Source organism: Oncorhynchus masou, unplaced genomic scaffold (assembly GCF_036934945.1).
Source record: "Oncorhynchus masou masou isolate Uvic2021 unplaced genomic scaffold, UVic_Omas_1.1 unplaced_scaffold_1934, whole genome shotgun sequence".
In the NCBI taxonomy this organism is placed as follows: Eukaryota; Metazoa; Chordata; class Actinopteri; order Salmoniformes; family Salmonidae; genus Oncorhynchus; species Oncorhynchus masou.
The window spans coordinates 13,571-30,000 of record NW_027008430.1 but is presented as its reverse complement, the minus strand read 5'-3'; the positions used below and the strand labels follow the sequence as shown (position 1 = coordinate 30,000).

At 41.5% G+C, this 16,430-nt stretch overlaps 1 protein-coding gene across 1 annotated transcript in view; it reads right to left on the bottom strand.

Annotated features, from left to right (window-relative positions):
- LOC135532598 (trinucleotide repeat-containing gene 6A protein-like) overlaps positions 1 to 16,430 on the bottom strand; it is a gene marked incomplete at its 5' end in the record, with an annotated part of 41,948 nt that overhangs the window by 12,384 nt on the left and 13,134 nt on the right. The window contains 2 exons of the mRNA XM_064960074.1: positions 3,951 to 4,088; positions 4,733 to 4,906. Of these exons, the coding sequence (XP_064816146.1) occupies positions 3,951 to 4,088; positions 4,733 to 4,906 (312 nt within the window). The remainder of the gene's footprint in view (positions 1 to 3,950; positions 4,089 to 4,732; positions 4,907 to 16,430) is intronic.

The following is a 16,430-nucleotide window of genomic DNA, read 5'->3' as shown; positions in this document are numbered from 1 at the left end:
AGTGTCCTGTCAGGTCTCTGGTCTACATAGAGGACAGTGTCCTGTCAGGTCTCTGGTCTACATAGAGGACAGTGTCCTGTCAGGTCTCTGGTCCACATAGAGGACAGTGTGTTACCTGTCAGGTCTCTGGTCTACATAGAGGACGGTGTGTTACCTGTCAGGTCTCTGGTCCACATAGAGGACAGTGTGTTACCTGTCAGGTCTCTGGTCTACATAGAGGACAGTGTGTTACCTGTCAGGTCTCTGGTCTACATAGAGGACAGTGTCCTGTCAGGTCTCAGGTCTACATAGAGGACAGTGTCCCGTCTGGTCTCTGGTCTACATAGAGGACAGTGTCCTGTCTGGTCTCTGGTCTACATAGAGGACAGTGTGTTACCTGTCAGGTCTCTGGTCTACATAGAGGACAGTGTCCTGTCAGGTCTCTGGTCTACATAGAGGACGGTGTCCCGTCAGGTCTCTGGTCTACATAGAGGACAGTGTGTTACCTGTCAGGTCTCTGGTCTACATAGAGGACAGTGTCCTGTCAGGTCTCTGGTCTACATAGAGGACAGTGTCCCGTCAGGTCTCTGGTCTACATAGAGGACAGTGTGTTACCTGTCAGGTCTCTGGTCTACATAGAGGACAGTGTGTTACCTGTCAGGTCTCTGGTCTACATAGAGGACAGTGTGTTACCTGTCAGGTCTCTGGTCTACATAGAGGACAGTGTGTTACCTGTCAGGTCTCTGGTCTACATAGAGGACAGTGTCCTGTCAGGTCTCAGGTCTACATAGAGGACGGTGTCCCGTCTGGTCTCTGGTCTACATAGAGGACAGTGTCCTGTCTGGTCTCTGGTCTACATAGAGGACAGTGTGTTACCTGTCAGGTCTCTGGTCTACATAGAGGACAGTGTCCTGTCAGGTCTCTGGTCTACATAGAGGACGGTGTCCCGTCAGGTCTCTGGTCTACATAGAGGACAGTGTGTTACCTGTCAGGTCTCTGGTCTACATAGAGGACAGTGTCCTGTCAGGTCTCTGGTCTACATAGAGGACAGTGTCCCGTCAGGTCTCTGGTCTACATAGAGGACAGTGTGTTACCTGTCAGGTCTCTGGTCTACATAGAGGACAGTGTGTTACCTGTCAGGTCTCTGGTCTACATAGAGGACAGTGTGTTACCTGTCAGGTCTCTGGTCTACATAGAGGACAGTGTGTTACCTGTCAGGTCTCTGGTCTACATAGAGGACAGTGTCCTGTCAGGTCTCTGGTCTACATAGAGGACGGTGTCCTGTCAGGTCTCTGGTCTACATAGAGGACAGTGTCCTGTCAGGTCTCTGGTCTACATAGAGGACAGTGTGTTACCTGTCAGGTCTCTGGTCTACATAGAGGACAGTGTCCTGTCAGGTCTCTGGTCTACATAGAGGACAGTGTCCTGTCAGGTCTCTGGTCTACATAGAGGACAGTGTCCTGTCAGGTCTCTGGTCTACATAGAGGACAGTGTGTTACCTGTCAGGTCTCTGGTCTACATAGAGGACAGTGTCCTGTCAGGTCTCTGGTCTACATAGAGGACAGTGTCCTGTCAGGTCTCTGGTCTACATAGAGGACGGTGTCCCGTCAGGTCTCTGGTCTACATAGAGGACAGTGTCCTGTCAGGTCTCTGGTCTACATAGAGGACAGTGTCCCGTCAGGTCTCTGGTCTACATAGAGGACAGTGTCCTGTCAGGTCTCTGGTCTACATAGAGGACAGTGTGTTACCTGTCAGGTCTCTGGTCCACATAGAGGACAGTGTCCTGTCAGGTCTCTGGTCTACATAGAGGACAGTGTGTTACCTGTCAGGTCTCTGGTCTACATAGAGGACAGTGTCCTGTCAGGTCTCTGGTCTACATAGAGGACGGTGTGTTACCTGTCAGGTCTCTGGTCTACATAGAGGACAGTGTCCCGTCAGGTCTCTGGTCTACATAGAGGACAGTGTCCTGTCAGGTCTCTGGTCTACATAGAGGACAGTGTGTTACCTGTCAGGTCTCTGGTCTACATAGAGGACAGTGTGTTACCTGTCAGGTCTCTGGTCTACATAGAGGACAGTGTCCTGTCAGGTCTCTGGTCTACATAGAGGACAGTGTCCCGTCAGGTCTCTGGTCTACATAGAGGACAGTGTCCTGTCAGGTCTCTGGTCTACATAGAGGACAGTGTCCTGTCAGGTCTCTGGTCTACATAGAGGACAGTGTCCTGTCAGGTCTCTGGTCTACATAGAGGACAGTGTGTTACCTGTCAGGTCTCTGGTCTACATAGAGGACAGTGTGTTACCTGTCAGGTCTCTGGTCTACATAGAGGACAGTGTCCTGTCAGGTCTCTGGTCTACATAGAGGACAGTGTGTTACCTGTCAGGTCTCTGGTCTACATAGAGGACAGTGTGTTACCTGTCAGGTCTCTGGTCTACATAGAGGACAGTGTCCTGTCAGGTCTCTGGTCTACATAGAGGACAGTGTCCTGTCAGGTCTCTGGTCTACATAGAGGACAGTGTCCTGTCAGGTCTCTGGTCTACATAGAGGACAGTGTCCTGTCAGGTCTCTGGTCTACATAGAGGACAGTGTCCCGTCAGGTCTCTGGTCTACATAGAGGACAGTGTCCCGTCAGGTCTCTGGTCTACATAGAGGACAGTGTCCCGTCAGGTCTCTGGTCTACATAGAGGACAGTGTCCTGTCAGGTCTCTGGTCTACATAGAGGACAGTGTCCCGTCAGGTCTCTGGTCTACATAGAGGACAGTGTCCTGTCAGGTCTCTGGTCTACATAGAGGACAGTGTGTGTTACCTGTCAGGTCTCTGGTCTACATAGAGGACAGTGTGTTACCTGTCAGGTCTCTGGTCTACATAGAGGACGGCGTCCTGTCAGGTCTCTGGTCTACATAGAGGACAGTGTCCCGTCAGGTCTCTGGTCTACATAGAGGACGGTGTCCCGTCAGGTCTCTGGTCTACATAGAGGACAGTGTGTTACCTGTCAGGTCTCTGGTCTACATAGAGGACAGTGTGTTACCTGTCAGGTCTCTGGTCTACATAGAGGACAGTGTCCTGTCAGGTCTCTGGTCTACATAGAGGACAGTGTCCTGTCAGGTCTCTGGTCTACATAGAGGACAGTGTGTTACCTGTCAGGTCTCTGGTCTACATAGAGGACAGTGTCCTGTCAGGTCTCTGGTCTACATAGAGGACAGTGTCCCGTCAGGTCTCTGGTCTACATAGAGGACAGTGTCCCGTCAGGTCTCTGGTCTACATAGAGGACAGTGTCCTGTCAGGTCTCTGGTCTACATAGAGGACAGTGTCCCGTCAGGTCTCTGGTCTACATAGAGGACAGTGTCCTGTCAGATCTCTGGTCTACATAGAGGACAGTGTCCTGTCAGGTCTATGGTCTACATAGAGGACAGTGTCCTGTCAGGTCTCTGGTCTACATAGAGGACAGTGTGTGTCCTGTCAGGTCTCTGGTCTACATAGAGGACAGTGTGTGTCCTGTCAGGTCTCTGGTCTACATAGAGGACAGTGTCCTGTCAGGTCTCTGGTCTACATAGAGGACAGTGTGTTACCTGTCAGGTCTCTGGTCTACATAGAGGACAGTGTGTTACCTGTCAGGTCTCTGGTCTCCATAGAGGACAGTGTCCCGTCAGGTCTCTGGTCTACATAGAGGACAGTGTCCTGTCAGGTCTCTGGTCTACATAGAGGACAGTGTCCCGTCAGGTCTCTGGTCTACATAGAGGACGGTGTCCCGTCAGGTCTCTGGTCTACATAGAGGACAGTGTCCTGTCAGGTCTCTGGTCTACATAGAGGACAGTGTGTGTCCTGTCAGGTCTCTGGTCTACATAGAGGACAGTGTCCCGTCAGGTCTCTGGTCTACATAGAGGACAGTGTGTTACCTGTCAGGTCTCTGGTCTACATAGAGGACAGTGTGTTACCTGTCAGGTCTCTGGTCTACATAGAGGACGGTGTGTGTTACCTGTCAGGTCTCTGAGGTGGTCTATGTGGCGGACGGTGTTGATGGAGAGGTTGTTGATGACACTACCAGGGGTCACGAAAGGGTCAGTCTCAGGGTCGATGTTGGGGTAACCTTTCCATGGCTCCCCGGGCCGGAACTCTGGGGAGGGACATACAGGAATAGAGAGTGAGGGGGGTCTGGAGAGAGAGTTATACAGGAATAGAGAGTGAGGGGGGGGGGTCTGGAGAGAGTTTTACAGGAAGTATGGAGAAGAGTGAGAGAGTGTGTGTGAGAGAGTGTGTGTGAGAGAGAGAGAGTGTGTGTGAGAGAGAGAGAGTGTGTGTGAGAGAGAGAGAGTGTGTGTGAGAGAGAGTGTGTGTGTGAGAGAGAGTGTGTGTGTGAGAGAGAGTGTGTGTGTGAGTGTGTGTGAGAGTGTGTGTGAGAGTGTGTGTGTGTTTCCATGTGTGTTTCCATGGGGGGATTTGGCACGAGGGGGCCAGCTGTCGCACACGGAACCCATTGATTGGCCGGGAGAGCTTAGGGGGGCGGAGCCAGCAGACAGGAAGTCAGAGTGTGTGTGAGAGAGTGTGTGTGAGAGAGAGTGTGTGTGTGTGTGAGAGAGTGTGTGAGAGTGAGAGTGTGTGTGAGTGAGAGTGTGTGTGAGTGAGAGTGTGTGAGAGAGAGTGTGTGAGAGTGTGTGTGTGAGTGTGTGTGTGTGAGTGTGTGTGTGAGAGTGTGTGTGTGTGAGTGAGTGTGAGAGTGAGTGTGAGAGTGTGTGTGTGAGAGTGTGTGTGAGTGCATACCTGGGGGCCAGGTAACATTGGTGTTTCCATGGGGGGATTTGGCACGAGGGGGCCAGCTGTCGCCCACCGAACCCATTGATTGGCCGGGAGAGCTTAGGGGGGCGGAGCCAGCAGACAGGAAGTCATAGCGACCGAAGGGAGAATCCTCCAGACGCAGCCCAGATGACATGGCACCTGGAGACACAAACACACTGTTATATAAACACACACACACACCACATCCAATAACCCAGAGCACCAGGACACAAACACACTTATATAAAACACACACACACACACACACACACACATCCAATAACCCAGAGCACCAGGACACAAACACACTTATATAAAACACACACACACACACACACACACACCACAGCCAATAACCCAGAGCACCAGGACACAAACACACTGTTATATAAATACACACCACATCCAATAACCCAGAGCACCAGGACACAAACACACTGTTATATAAAACACACACACACACGCCACAGCCAATAACCCAGAGCACCAGGACACAAACACACTGTTATATAAAACACACACACACACCACAGCCAATAACCCAGAGCACTAGGACACAAACACACTGTTATATAAATACACACCACATCCAATAACCCAGAGCAACAGGACACAAACACACTGTTATATAAAACACACACCACATCCAATAACCCAGAGCACCAGGACACAAACACACTGTTATATAAAACACACACCACATCCAATAACCCAGAGCACCAGGACACAAACACACTGTTATATAAATACACACCACATCCAATAACCCAGAGCAACAGGACACAAACACACTGTTATATAAAACACACACCACATCCAATAACCCAGAGCACCAGGACACAAACACACTGTTATATAAAACACACACCACAGCCAATAACCCAGAGCACTAGGACACAGTCAGTCAGTCAGTCAGTCAGCTCCTAAATAACTATTATTACCTGTAGATCAGTCAGTCAGTCCTAAATAACTATTATTACCTGTAGATCAGTCAGTCAGTCAGCTCCTAAATAACTATTATTACCTGTAGATCAGTCAGTCAGTCAGCTCCTAAATAACTATTATTACCTGTAGATCAGCCAGTCAGTCAGCTACTAAATAACTATTATTACCTGTAGATCAGTCAGTCAGTCAGCTCCTAAATAACTATTATTACCTGTAGATCAGTCAGTCAGTCAGCTCCTAAATAACTATTATTACCTGTAGATCAGTCAGTCAGTCAGTCAGCCCCTAAATAACTATTATTACCTGTAGATCAGTCAGTCAGTCAGCTCCTAAATAACTATTATTACCTGTAGATCAGTCAGTCAGTCAGCTCCTAAATAACTATTATTACCTGTAGATCAGTCAGTCAGCTCCTAAATAACTATTATTACCTGTAGATCAGTCAGTCAGTCAGCTCCTAAATAACTATTATTACCTGTAGATCAGTCAGCTCCTAAATAACTATTATTACCTGTAGATCAGTCAGTCAGCTCCTAAATAACTATTATTACCTGTAGATCAGTCAGTCAGTCAGCTCCTAAATAACTATTATTACCTGTAGATCAGTCAGTCAGTCAGCTCCTAAATAACTATTATTACCTGTAGATCAGTCAGTCAGTCAGCTCCTAAATAACTATTATTACCTGTAGATCAGCCAGTCAGTCAGCTCCTAAATAACTATTATTACCTGTAGATCAGTCAGTCAGTCAGCTCCTAAATAACTATTATTACCTGTAGATCAGTCAGTCAGTCAGCTCCTAAATAACTATTATTACCTGTAGATCAGTCAGTCAGTCAGCTCCTAAATAACTATTATTACCTGTAGATCAGTCAGTCAGCTCCTAAATAACTATTATTACCTGTAGATCAGTCAGTCAGTCAGCTCCTAAATAACTATTATTACCTGTAGATCAGTCAGCTCCTAAATAACTATTATTACCTGTAGATCAGTCAGTCAGCTCCTAAATAACTATTATTACCTGTAGATCAGTCAGTCAGTCAGCTCCTAAATAACTATTATTACCTGTAGATCAGTCAGTCAGTCAGCTCCTAAATAACTATTATTACCTGTAGATCAGTCAGTCAGTCAGCTCCTAAATAACTATTATTACCTGTAGATCAGCCAGTCAGTCAGCTCCTAAATAACTATTATTACCTGTAGATCAGTCAGTCAGCTCCTAAATAACTATTATTACCTGTAGATCAGTCAGTCAGTCAGCTCCTAAATAACTATTATTACCTGTAGATCAGTCAGTCAGTCAGCTCCTAAATAACTATTATTACCTGTAGATCAGTCAGTCAGTCAGCTCCTAAATAACTATTATTACCTGTAGATCAGTCAGTCAGTCAGCTCCTAAATAACTATTATTACCTGTAGATCAGTCAGTCAGTCAGCTCCTAAATAACTATTATTACCTGTAGATCAGTCAGCCAGTCAGCTCCTAAATAACTATTATTACCTGTAGATCAGTCAGTCAGTCAGCTCCTAAATAACTATTATTACCTGTAGATCAGTCAGTCAGTCAGCTCCTAAATAACTATTATTACCTGTAGATCAGTCAGTCAGTCAGCTCCTAAATAACTATTATTACCTGTAGACCAGTCAGTCAGTCAGCTCCTAAATAACTATTATTACCTGTAGATCAGTCAGTCAGTCAGCTCCTAAATAACTATTATTACCTGTAGATCAGTCAGTCAGTCAGCTCCTAAATAACTATTATTACCTGTAGACCAGTCAGTCAGTCAGTCAGCTCCTAAATAACTATTATTACCTGTAGATCAGTCAGTCAGTCAGTCAGCTCCTAAATAACTATTATTACCTGTAGATCAGTCAGTCAGCTCCTAAATAACTATTATTACCTGTAGATCAGTCAGTCAGTCAGCTCCTAAATAACTATTATTACCTGTAGATCAGTCAGTCAGTCAGTCAGCTCCTAAATAACTATTATTACCTGTAGATCAGTCAGTCAGCTCCTAAATAACTATTATTACCTGTAGATCAGTCAGTCAGTCAGCTCCTAAATAACTATTATTACCTGTAGATCAGTCAGTCAGTCAACTCCTAAATAACTATTATTACCTGTAGATCAGTCAGCCAGTCAGTCAGCTCCTAAATAACTATTATTACCTGTAGATCAGTCAGTCAGTCAGCTCCTAAATAACTATTATTACCTGTAGACCAGTCAGTCAGTCAGCTCCTAAATAACTATTATTACCTGTAGATCAGTCAGTCAGTCAGCTCCTAAATAACTATTATTACCTGTAGATCAGTCAGTCAGTCAGCTCCTAAATAACTATTATTACCTGTAGATCAGTCAGTCAGTCAGTCAGCTCCTAAATAACTATTATTACCTGTAGATCAGTCAGTCAGTCAGCTCCTAAATAACTATTATTACCTGTAGATCAGTCAGTCAGTCAGTCAGCTCCTAAATAACTATTATTACCTGTAGATCAGTCAGTCAGCCAGCTCCTAAATAACTATTATTACCTGTAGATCAGTCAGTCAGTCAGCTCCTAAATAACTATTATTACCTGTAGATAAGTCAGTCAGTCAGTCAGCTCCTAAATAACTATTATTACCTGTAGATCAGTCAGTCAGTCAGTCAGCTCCTAAATAACTATTATTACCTGTAGATCAGTCAGTCAGTCAGTCAGCTCCTAAATAACTATTATTACCTGTAGATCAGTCAGTCAGTCAGTCAGCTCCTAAATAACTATTATTACCTGTAGATCAGTCAGTCAGTCAGTCAGCTCCTAAATAACTATTATTACCTGTAGATCAGTCAGTCAGTCAGTCAGCTCCTAAATAACTATTATTACCTGTAGATCAGTCAGTCAGTCAGCTCCTAAATAACTATTATTACCTGTAGATCAGTCGGTCAATCAGCTCCTAAATAACTATTATTACCTGTAGATCAGTCAGTCAGTCAGCTCCTAAATAACTATTATTACCTGTAGATCAGTCAGTCAGTCAGCTCCTAAATAACTATTATTACCTGTAGATCAGTCAGTCAGTCAGCTCCTAAATAACTATTATTACCTGTAGATCAGTCAGTCAGCTCCTAAATAACTATTATTACCTGTAGATCAGTCAGTCAGTCAGTCAGCTCCTAAATAACTATTATTACCTGTAGATCAGTCAGTCAGTCAGTCAGCTCCTAAATAACTATTATTACCTGTAGATCAGTCAGTCAGTCAGTCCTAAATAACTATTATTACCTGTAGATCAGTCAGTCAGTCAGCTCCTAAATAACTATTATTACCTGTAGATCAGTCAGTCAGTCAGCTCCTAAATAACTATTATTACCTGTAGATCAGTCAGTCAGTCAGCTCCTAAATAACTATTATTACCTGTAGATCAGCCAGTCAGTCAGCTACTAAATAACTATTATTACCTGTAGATCAGTCAGTCAGTCAGCTCCTAAATAACTATTATTACCTGTAGATCAGTCAGTCAGTCAGCTCCTAAATAACTATTATTACCTGTAGATCAGTCAGTCAGTCAGTCAGCCCCTAAATAACTATTATTACCTGTAGATCAGTCAGTCAGTCAGCTCCTAAATAACTATTATTACCTGTAGATCAGTCAGTCAGTCAGCTCCTAAATAACTATTATTACCTGTAGATCAGTCAGTCAGTCAGCTCCTAAATAACTATTATTACCTGTAGATCAGTCAGTCAGTCAGCTCCTAAATAACTATTATTACCTGTAGATCAGTCAGTCAGTCAGCTCCTAAATAACTATTATTACCTGTAGATCAGTCAGTCAGTCAGCTCCTAAATAACTATTATTACCTGTAGATCAGTCAGTCAGTCAGTCAGCTCCTAAATAACTATTATTACCTGTAGATCAGTCAGTCAGTCAGCTCCTAAATAACTATTATTACCTGTAGATCAGTCAGTCAGTCAGCTCCTAAATAACTATTATTACCTGTAGATCAGTCAGTCAGTCAGTCAGCTCCTAAATAACTATTATTACCTGTAGATCAGTCAGTCAGTCAGTCAGCTCCTAAATAACTATTATTACCTGTAGATCAGTCAGTCAGTCAGTCAGCTCCTAAATAACTATTATTACCTGTAGATCAGTCAGTCAGTCAGTCAGCTCCTAAATAACTATTATTACCTGTAGATCAGTCAGTCAGTCAGTCAGCTCCTAAATAACTATTATTACCTGTAGATCAGTCAGTCAGTCAGTCAGCTCCTAAATAACTATTATTACCTGTAGATCAGTCAGTCAGTCAGCTCCTAAATAACTATTATTACCTGTAGATCAGTCAGTCAGTCAGCTCCTAAATAACTATTATTACCTGTAGATCAGTCAGTCAGTCAGTCAGCTCCTAAATAACTATTATTACCTGTAGATCAGTCAGTCAGTCAGCTCCTAAATAACTATTATTACCTGTAGATCAGTCGGTCAATCAGCTCCTAAATAACTATTATTACCTGTAGATCAGTCAGTCAGTCAGCTCCTAAATAACTATTATTACCTGTAGATCAGTCAGTCAGTCAGCTCCTAAATAACTATTATTACCTGTAGATCAGTCAGTCAGTCAGCTCCTAAATAACTATTATTACCTGTAGATCAGTCAGTCAGCTCCTAAATAACTATTATTACCTGTAGATCAGTCAGTCAGTCAGTCAGCTCCTAAATAACTATTATTACCTGTAGATCAGTCAGTCAGTCAGTCAGCTCCTAAATAACTATTATTACCTGTAGATCAGTCAGTCAGTCAGTCCTAAATAACTATTATTACCTGTAGATCAGTCAGTCAGTCAGCTCCTAAATAACTATTATTACCTGTAGATCAGCCAGTCAGTCAGCTCCTAAATAACTATTATTACCTGTAGATCAGCCAGTCAGTCAGCTACTAAATAACTATTATTACCTGTAGATCAGTCAGTCAGTCAGCTCCTAAATAACTATTATTACCTGTAGATCAGTCAGTCAGTCAGCTCCTAAATAACTATTATTACCTGTAGATCAGTCAGTCAGTCAGCTCCTAAATAACTATTATTACCTGTAGATCAGTCAGTCAGCTCCTAAATAACTATTATTACCTGTAGATCAGTCAGTCAGTCAGTCAGCTCCTAAATAACTATTATTACCTGTAGATCAGTCAGTCAGTCAGTCAGCTCCTAAATAACTATTATTACCTGTAGATCAGTCAGTCAGTCAGTCCTAAATAACTATTATTACCTGTAGATCAGTCAGTCAGTCAGCTCCTAAATAACAATTATTACCTGTAGATCAGTCAGTCAGTCAGCTCCTAAATAACTATTATTACCTGTAGATCAGCCAGTCAGTCAGCTCCTAAATAACTATTATTACCTGTAGATCAGCCAGTCAGTCAGCTACTAAATAACTATTATTACCTGTAGATCAGTCAGTCAGTCAGCTCCTAAATAACTATTATTACCTGTAGATCAGTCAGTCAGTCAGCTCCTAAATAACTATTATTACCTGTAGATCAGTCAGTCAGTCAGTCAGCCCCTAAATAACTATTATTACCTGTAGATCAGTCAGTCAGCCAGCTCCTAAATAACTATTATTACCTGTAGATCAGTCAGTCAGTCAGCTCCTAAATAACTATTATTACCTGTAGATCAGTCAGTCAGTCAGCTCCTAAATAACTATTATTACCTGTAGATCAGTCAGTCAGTCAGCTCCTAAATAACTATTATTACCTGTAGATCAGTCAGTCAGTCAGTCAGCTCCTAAATAACTATTATTACCTGTAGATCAGTCAGTCAGTCAGTCAGCTCCTAAATAACTATTATTACCTGTAGATCAGTCAGTCAGTCAGCTCCTAAATAACTATTATTACCTGTAGATCAGTCAGTCAGTCAGCTCCTAAATAACTATTATTACCTGTAGATCAGTCAGTCAGTCAGTCAGCTCCTAAATAACTATTATTACCTGTAGATCAGTCAGTCAGTCAGCTCCTAAATAACTATTATTACCTGTAGATCAGTCAGTCAATCAGCTCCTAAATAACTATTATTACCTGTAGATCAGTCAGTCAGTCAGCTCCTAAATAACTATTATTACCTGTAGATCAGTCAGTCAGTCAGCTCCTAAATAACTATTATTACCTGTAGATCAGTCAGTCAGTCAGCTCCTAAATAACTATTATTACCTGTAGATCAGTCAGTCAGCTCCTAAATAACTATTATTACCTGTAGATCAGTCAGTCAGTCAGTCAGCTCCTAAATAACTATTATTACCTGTAGATCAGTCAGTCAGTCAGTCAGCTCCTAAATAACTATTATTACCTGTAGATCAGTCAGTCAGTCAGTCCTAAATAACTATTATTACCTGTAGATCAGTCAGTCAGTCAGCTCCTAAATAACAATTATTACCTGTAGATCAGTCAGTCAGTCAGCTCCTAAATAACTATTATTACCTGTAGATCAGCCAGTCAGTCAGCTCCTAAATAACTATTATTACCTGTAGATCAGCCAGTCAGTCAGCTACTAAATAACTATTATTACCTGTAGATCAGTCAGTCAGTCAGCTCCTAAATAACTATTATTACCTGTAGATCAGTCAGTCAGTCAGCTCCTAAATAACTATTATTACCTGTAGATCAGTCAGTCAGTCAGTCAGCCCCTAAATAACTATTATTACCTGTAGATCAGTCAGTCAGCCAGCTCCTAAATAACTATTATTACCTGTAGATCAGTCAGTCAGTCAGCTCCTAAATAACTATTATTACCTGTAGATCAGTCAGTCAGTCAGCTCCTAAATAACTATTATTACCTGTAGATCAGTCAGTCAGTCAGCTCCTAAATAACTATTATTACCTGTAGATCAGTCAGTCAGTCAGCTCCTAAATAACTATTATTACCTGTAGATCAGTCAGTCAGTCAGTCAGCTCCTAAATAACTATTATTACCTGTAGATCAGTCAGTCAGTCAGTCAGCTCCTAAATAACTATTATTACCTGTAGATCAGTCAGTCAGTCAGCTCCTAAATAACTATTATTACCTGTAGATCAGTCAGTCAGTCAGCTCCTAAATAACTATTATTACCTGTAGATCAGTCAGTCAGTCAGTCAGCTCCTAAATAACTATTATTACCTGTAGATCAGTCAGTCAGTCAGCTCCTAAATAACTATTATTACCTGTAGATCAGTCGGTCAATCAGCTCCTAAATAACTATTATTACCTGTAGATCAGTCAGTCAGTCAGCTCCTAAATAACTATTATTACCTGTAGATCAGTCAGTCAGTCAGCTCCTAAATAACTATTATTACCTGTAGATCAGTCAGTCAGTCAGCTCCTAAATAACTATTATTACCTGTAGATCAGTCAGTCAGCTCCTAAATAACTATTATTACCTGTAGATCAGTCAGTCAGTCAGCTCCTAAATAACTATTATTACCTGTAGATCAGTCAGTCAGTCAGCTCCTAAATAACTATTATTACCTGTAGATCAGCCAGTCAGTCAGCTCCTAAATAACTATTATTACCTGTAGATCAGTCAGTCAGTCAGCTACTAAATAACTATTATTACCTGTAGATCAGTCAGTCAGTCAGCTCCTAAATAACTATTATTACCTGTAGATCAGTCAGTCAGTCAGCTCCTAAATAACTATTATTACCTGTAGATCAGTCAGTCAGTCAGTCAGCCCCTAAATAACTATTATTACCTGTAGATCAGTCAGTCAGTCAGCTCCTAAATAACTATTATTACCTGTAGATCAGTCAGTCAGTCAGCTCCTAAATAACTATTATTACCTGTAGATCAGTCCAGTCAGTCAGCTCCTAAATAACTATTATTACCTGTAGATCAGTCAGTCAGTCAGCTCCTAAATAACTATTATTACCTGTAGATCAGTCAGTCAGTCAGCTCCTAAATAACTATTATTACCTGTAGATCAGTCAGTCAGTCAGTCAGCCCCTAAATAACTATTATTACCTGTAGATCAGTCAGTCAGTCAGCTCCTAAATAACTATTATTACCTGTAGATCAGTCAGTCTGTCAGCTCCTAAATAACTATTATTACCTGTAGATCAGTCAGTCTGTCAGCTCCTAAATAACTATTATTACCTGTAGATCAGTCAGTCAGTCAGCTCCTAAATAACTATTATTACCTGTAGATCAGTCAGCCAGTCAGCTCCTAAATAACAATTATTACCTGTAGATCAGTCAGTCAGTCAGCTCCTAAATAACTATTATTACCTGTAGATCAGTCAGTCAGCTCCTAAATAACTATTATTACCTGTAGATCAGTCAGTCAGCTCCTAAATAACTATTATTACCTGTAGATCAGTCAGTCAGTCAGCTCCTAAATAACTATTATTACCTGTAGATCAGTCAGTCAGTCAGCTCCTAAATAACTATTATTACCTGTAGATCAGTCAGTCAGCTCCTAAATAACTATTATTACCTGTAGATCAGTCAGTCAGTCAGCTCCTAAATAACTATTATTACCTGTAGATCAGTCAGTCAGCTCCTAAATAACTATTATTACCTGTAGATCAGTCAGTCAGTCAGCTCCTAAATAACTATTATTACCTGTAGATCAGTCAGTCAGCTCCTAAATAACTATTATTACCTGTAGATCAGTCAGTCAGTCAGCTCCTAAATAACTATTATTACCTGTAGATCAGTCAGTCAGTCAGCTCCTAAATAACTATTATTACCTGTAGACCAGTCAGTCAGTCAGCTCCTAAATAACTATTATTACCTGTAGATCAGTCAGTCAGTCAGCTCCTAAATAACTATTATTACCTGTAGATCAGTCAGTCAGCTCCTAAATAACTATTATTACCTGTAGATCAGTCAGTCAGTCAGCTCCTAAATAACTATTATTACCTGTAGATCAGTCAGTCAGTCAGCTCCTAAATAACTATTATTACCTGTAGATCAGTCAGTCAGTCAGTCAGCCCCTAAATAACTATTATTACCTGTAGATCAGTCAGTCAGTCAGCTCCTAAATAACTATTATTACCTGTAGATCAGTCAGTCAGTCAGCTCCTAAATAACTATTATTACCTGTAGATCAGTCAGTCAGTCAGCTCCTAAATAACTATTATTACCTGTAGACCAGTCAGTCAGTCAGCTCCTAAATAACTATTATTACCTGTAGATCAGTCAGTCAGTCAGCTCCTAAATAACTATTATTACCTGTAGATCAGTCAGTCAGTCAGCTCCTAAATAACTATTATTACCTGTAGATCAGTCAGTCAGTCAGCTCCTAAATAACTATTATTACCTGTAGATCAGTCAGTCAGTCAGTCAGCTCCTAAATAACTATTATTACCTGTAGATCAGTCAGTCAGCTCCTAAATAACTATTATTACCTGTAGATCAGTCAGTCAGTCAGCTCCTAAATAACTATTATTACCTGTAGATCAGTCAGTCAGTCAGTCAGCTCCTAAATAACTATTATTACCTGTAGATCAGTCAGCTCCTAAATAACTATTATTACCTGTAGATCAGTCAGTCAGCTCCTAAATAACTATTATTACCTGTAGATCAGTCAGTCAGTCAACTCCTAAATAACTATTATTACCTGTAGATCAGTCAGTCAGTCAGCTCCTAAATAACTATTATTACCTGTAGATCAGTCAGTCAGTCAGCTCCTAAATAACTATTATTACCTGTAGACCAGTCAGTCAGTCAGCTCCTAAATAACTATTATTACCTGTAGATCAGTCAGTCAGTCAGCTCCTAAATAACTATTATTACCTGTAGATCAGTCAGTCAGTCAGCTCCTAAATAACTATTATTACCTGTAGATCAGTCAGTCAGTCAGTCAGCTCCTAAATAACTATTATTACCTGTAGATCAGTCAGTCAGTCAGCTCCTAAATAACTATTATTACCTGTAGATCAGTCAGTCAGTCAGTCAGCTCCTAAATAACTATTATTACCTGTAGATCAGTCAGTCAGCCAGCTCCTAAATAACTATTATTACCTGTAGATCAGTCAGTCAGTCAGCTCCTAAATAACTATTATTACCTGTAGATAAGTCAGTCAGTCAGTCAGCTCCTAAATAACTATTATTACCTGTAGATCAGTCAGTCAGTCAGTCAGCTCCTAAATAACTATTATTACCTGTAGATCAGTCAGTCAGTCAGTCAGCTCCTAAATAACTATTATTACCTGTAGATCAGTCAGTCAGTCAGTCAGCTCCTAAATAACTATTATTACCTGTAGATCAGTCAGTCAGTCAGTCAGCTCCTAAATAACTATTATTACCTGTAGATCAGTCAGTCAGTCAGTCAGCTCCTAAATAACTATTATTACCTGTAGATCAGTCAGTCAGTCAGCTCCTAAATAACTATTATTACCTGTAGATCAGTCGGTCAATCAGCTCCTAAATAACTATTATTACCTGTAGATCAGTCAGTCAGTCAGCTCCTAAATAACTATTATTACCTGTAGATCAGTCAGTCAGTCAGCTCCTAAATAACTATTATTACCTGTAGATCAGTCAGTCAGTCAGCTCCTAAATAACTATTATTACCTGTAGATCAGTCAGTCAGCTCCTAAATAACTATTATTACCTGTAGATCAGTCAGTCAGTCAGTCAGCTCCTAAATAACTATTATTACCTGTAGATCAGTCAGTCAGTCAGTCAGCTCCTAAATAACTATTATTACCTGTAGATCAGTCAGTCAGTCAGTCCTAAATAACTATTATTACCTGTAGATCAGTCAGTCAGTCAGCTCCTAAATAACTATTATTA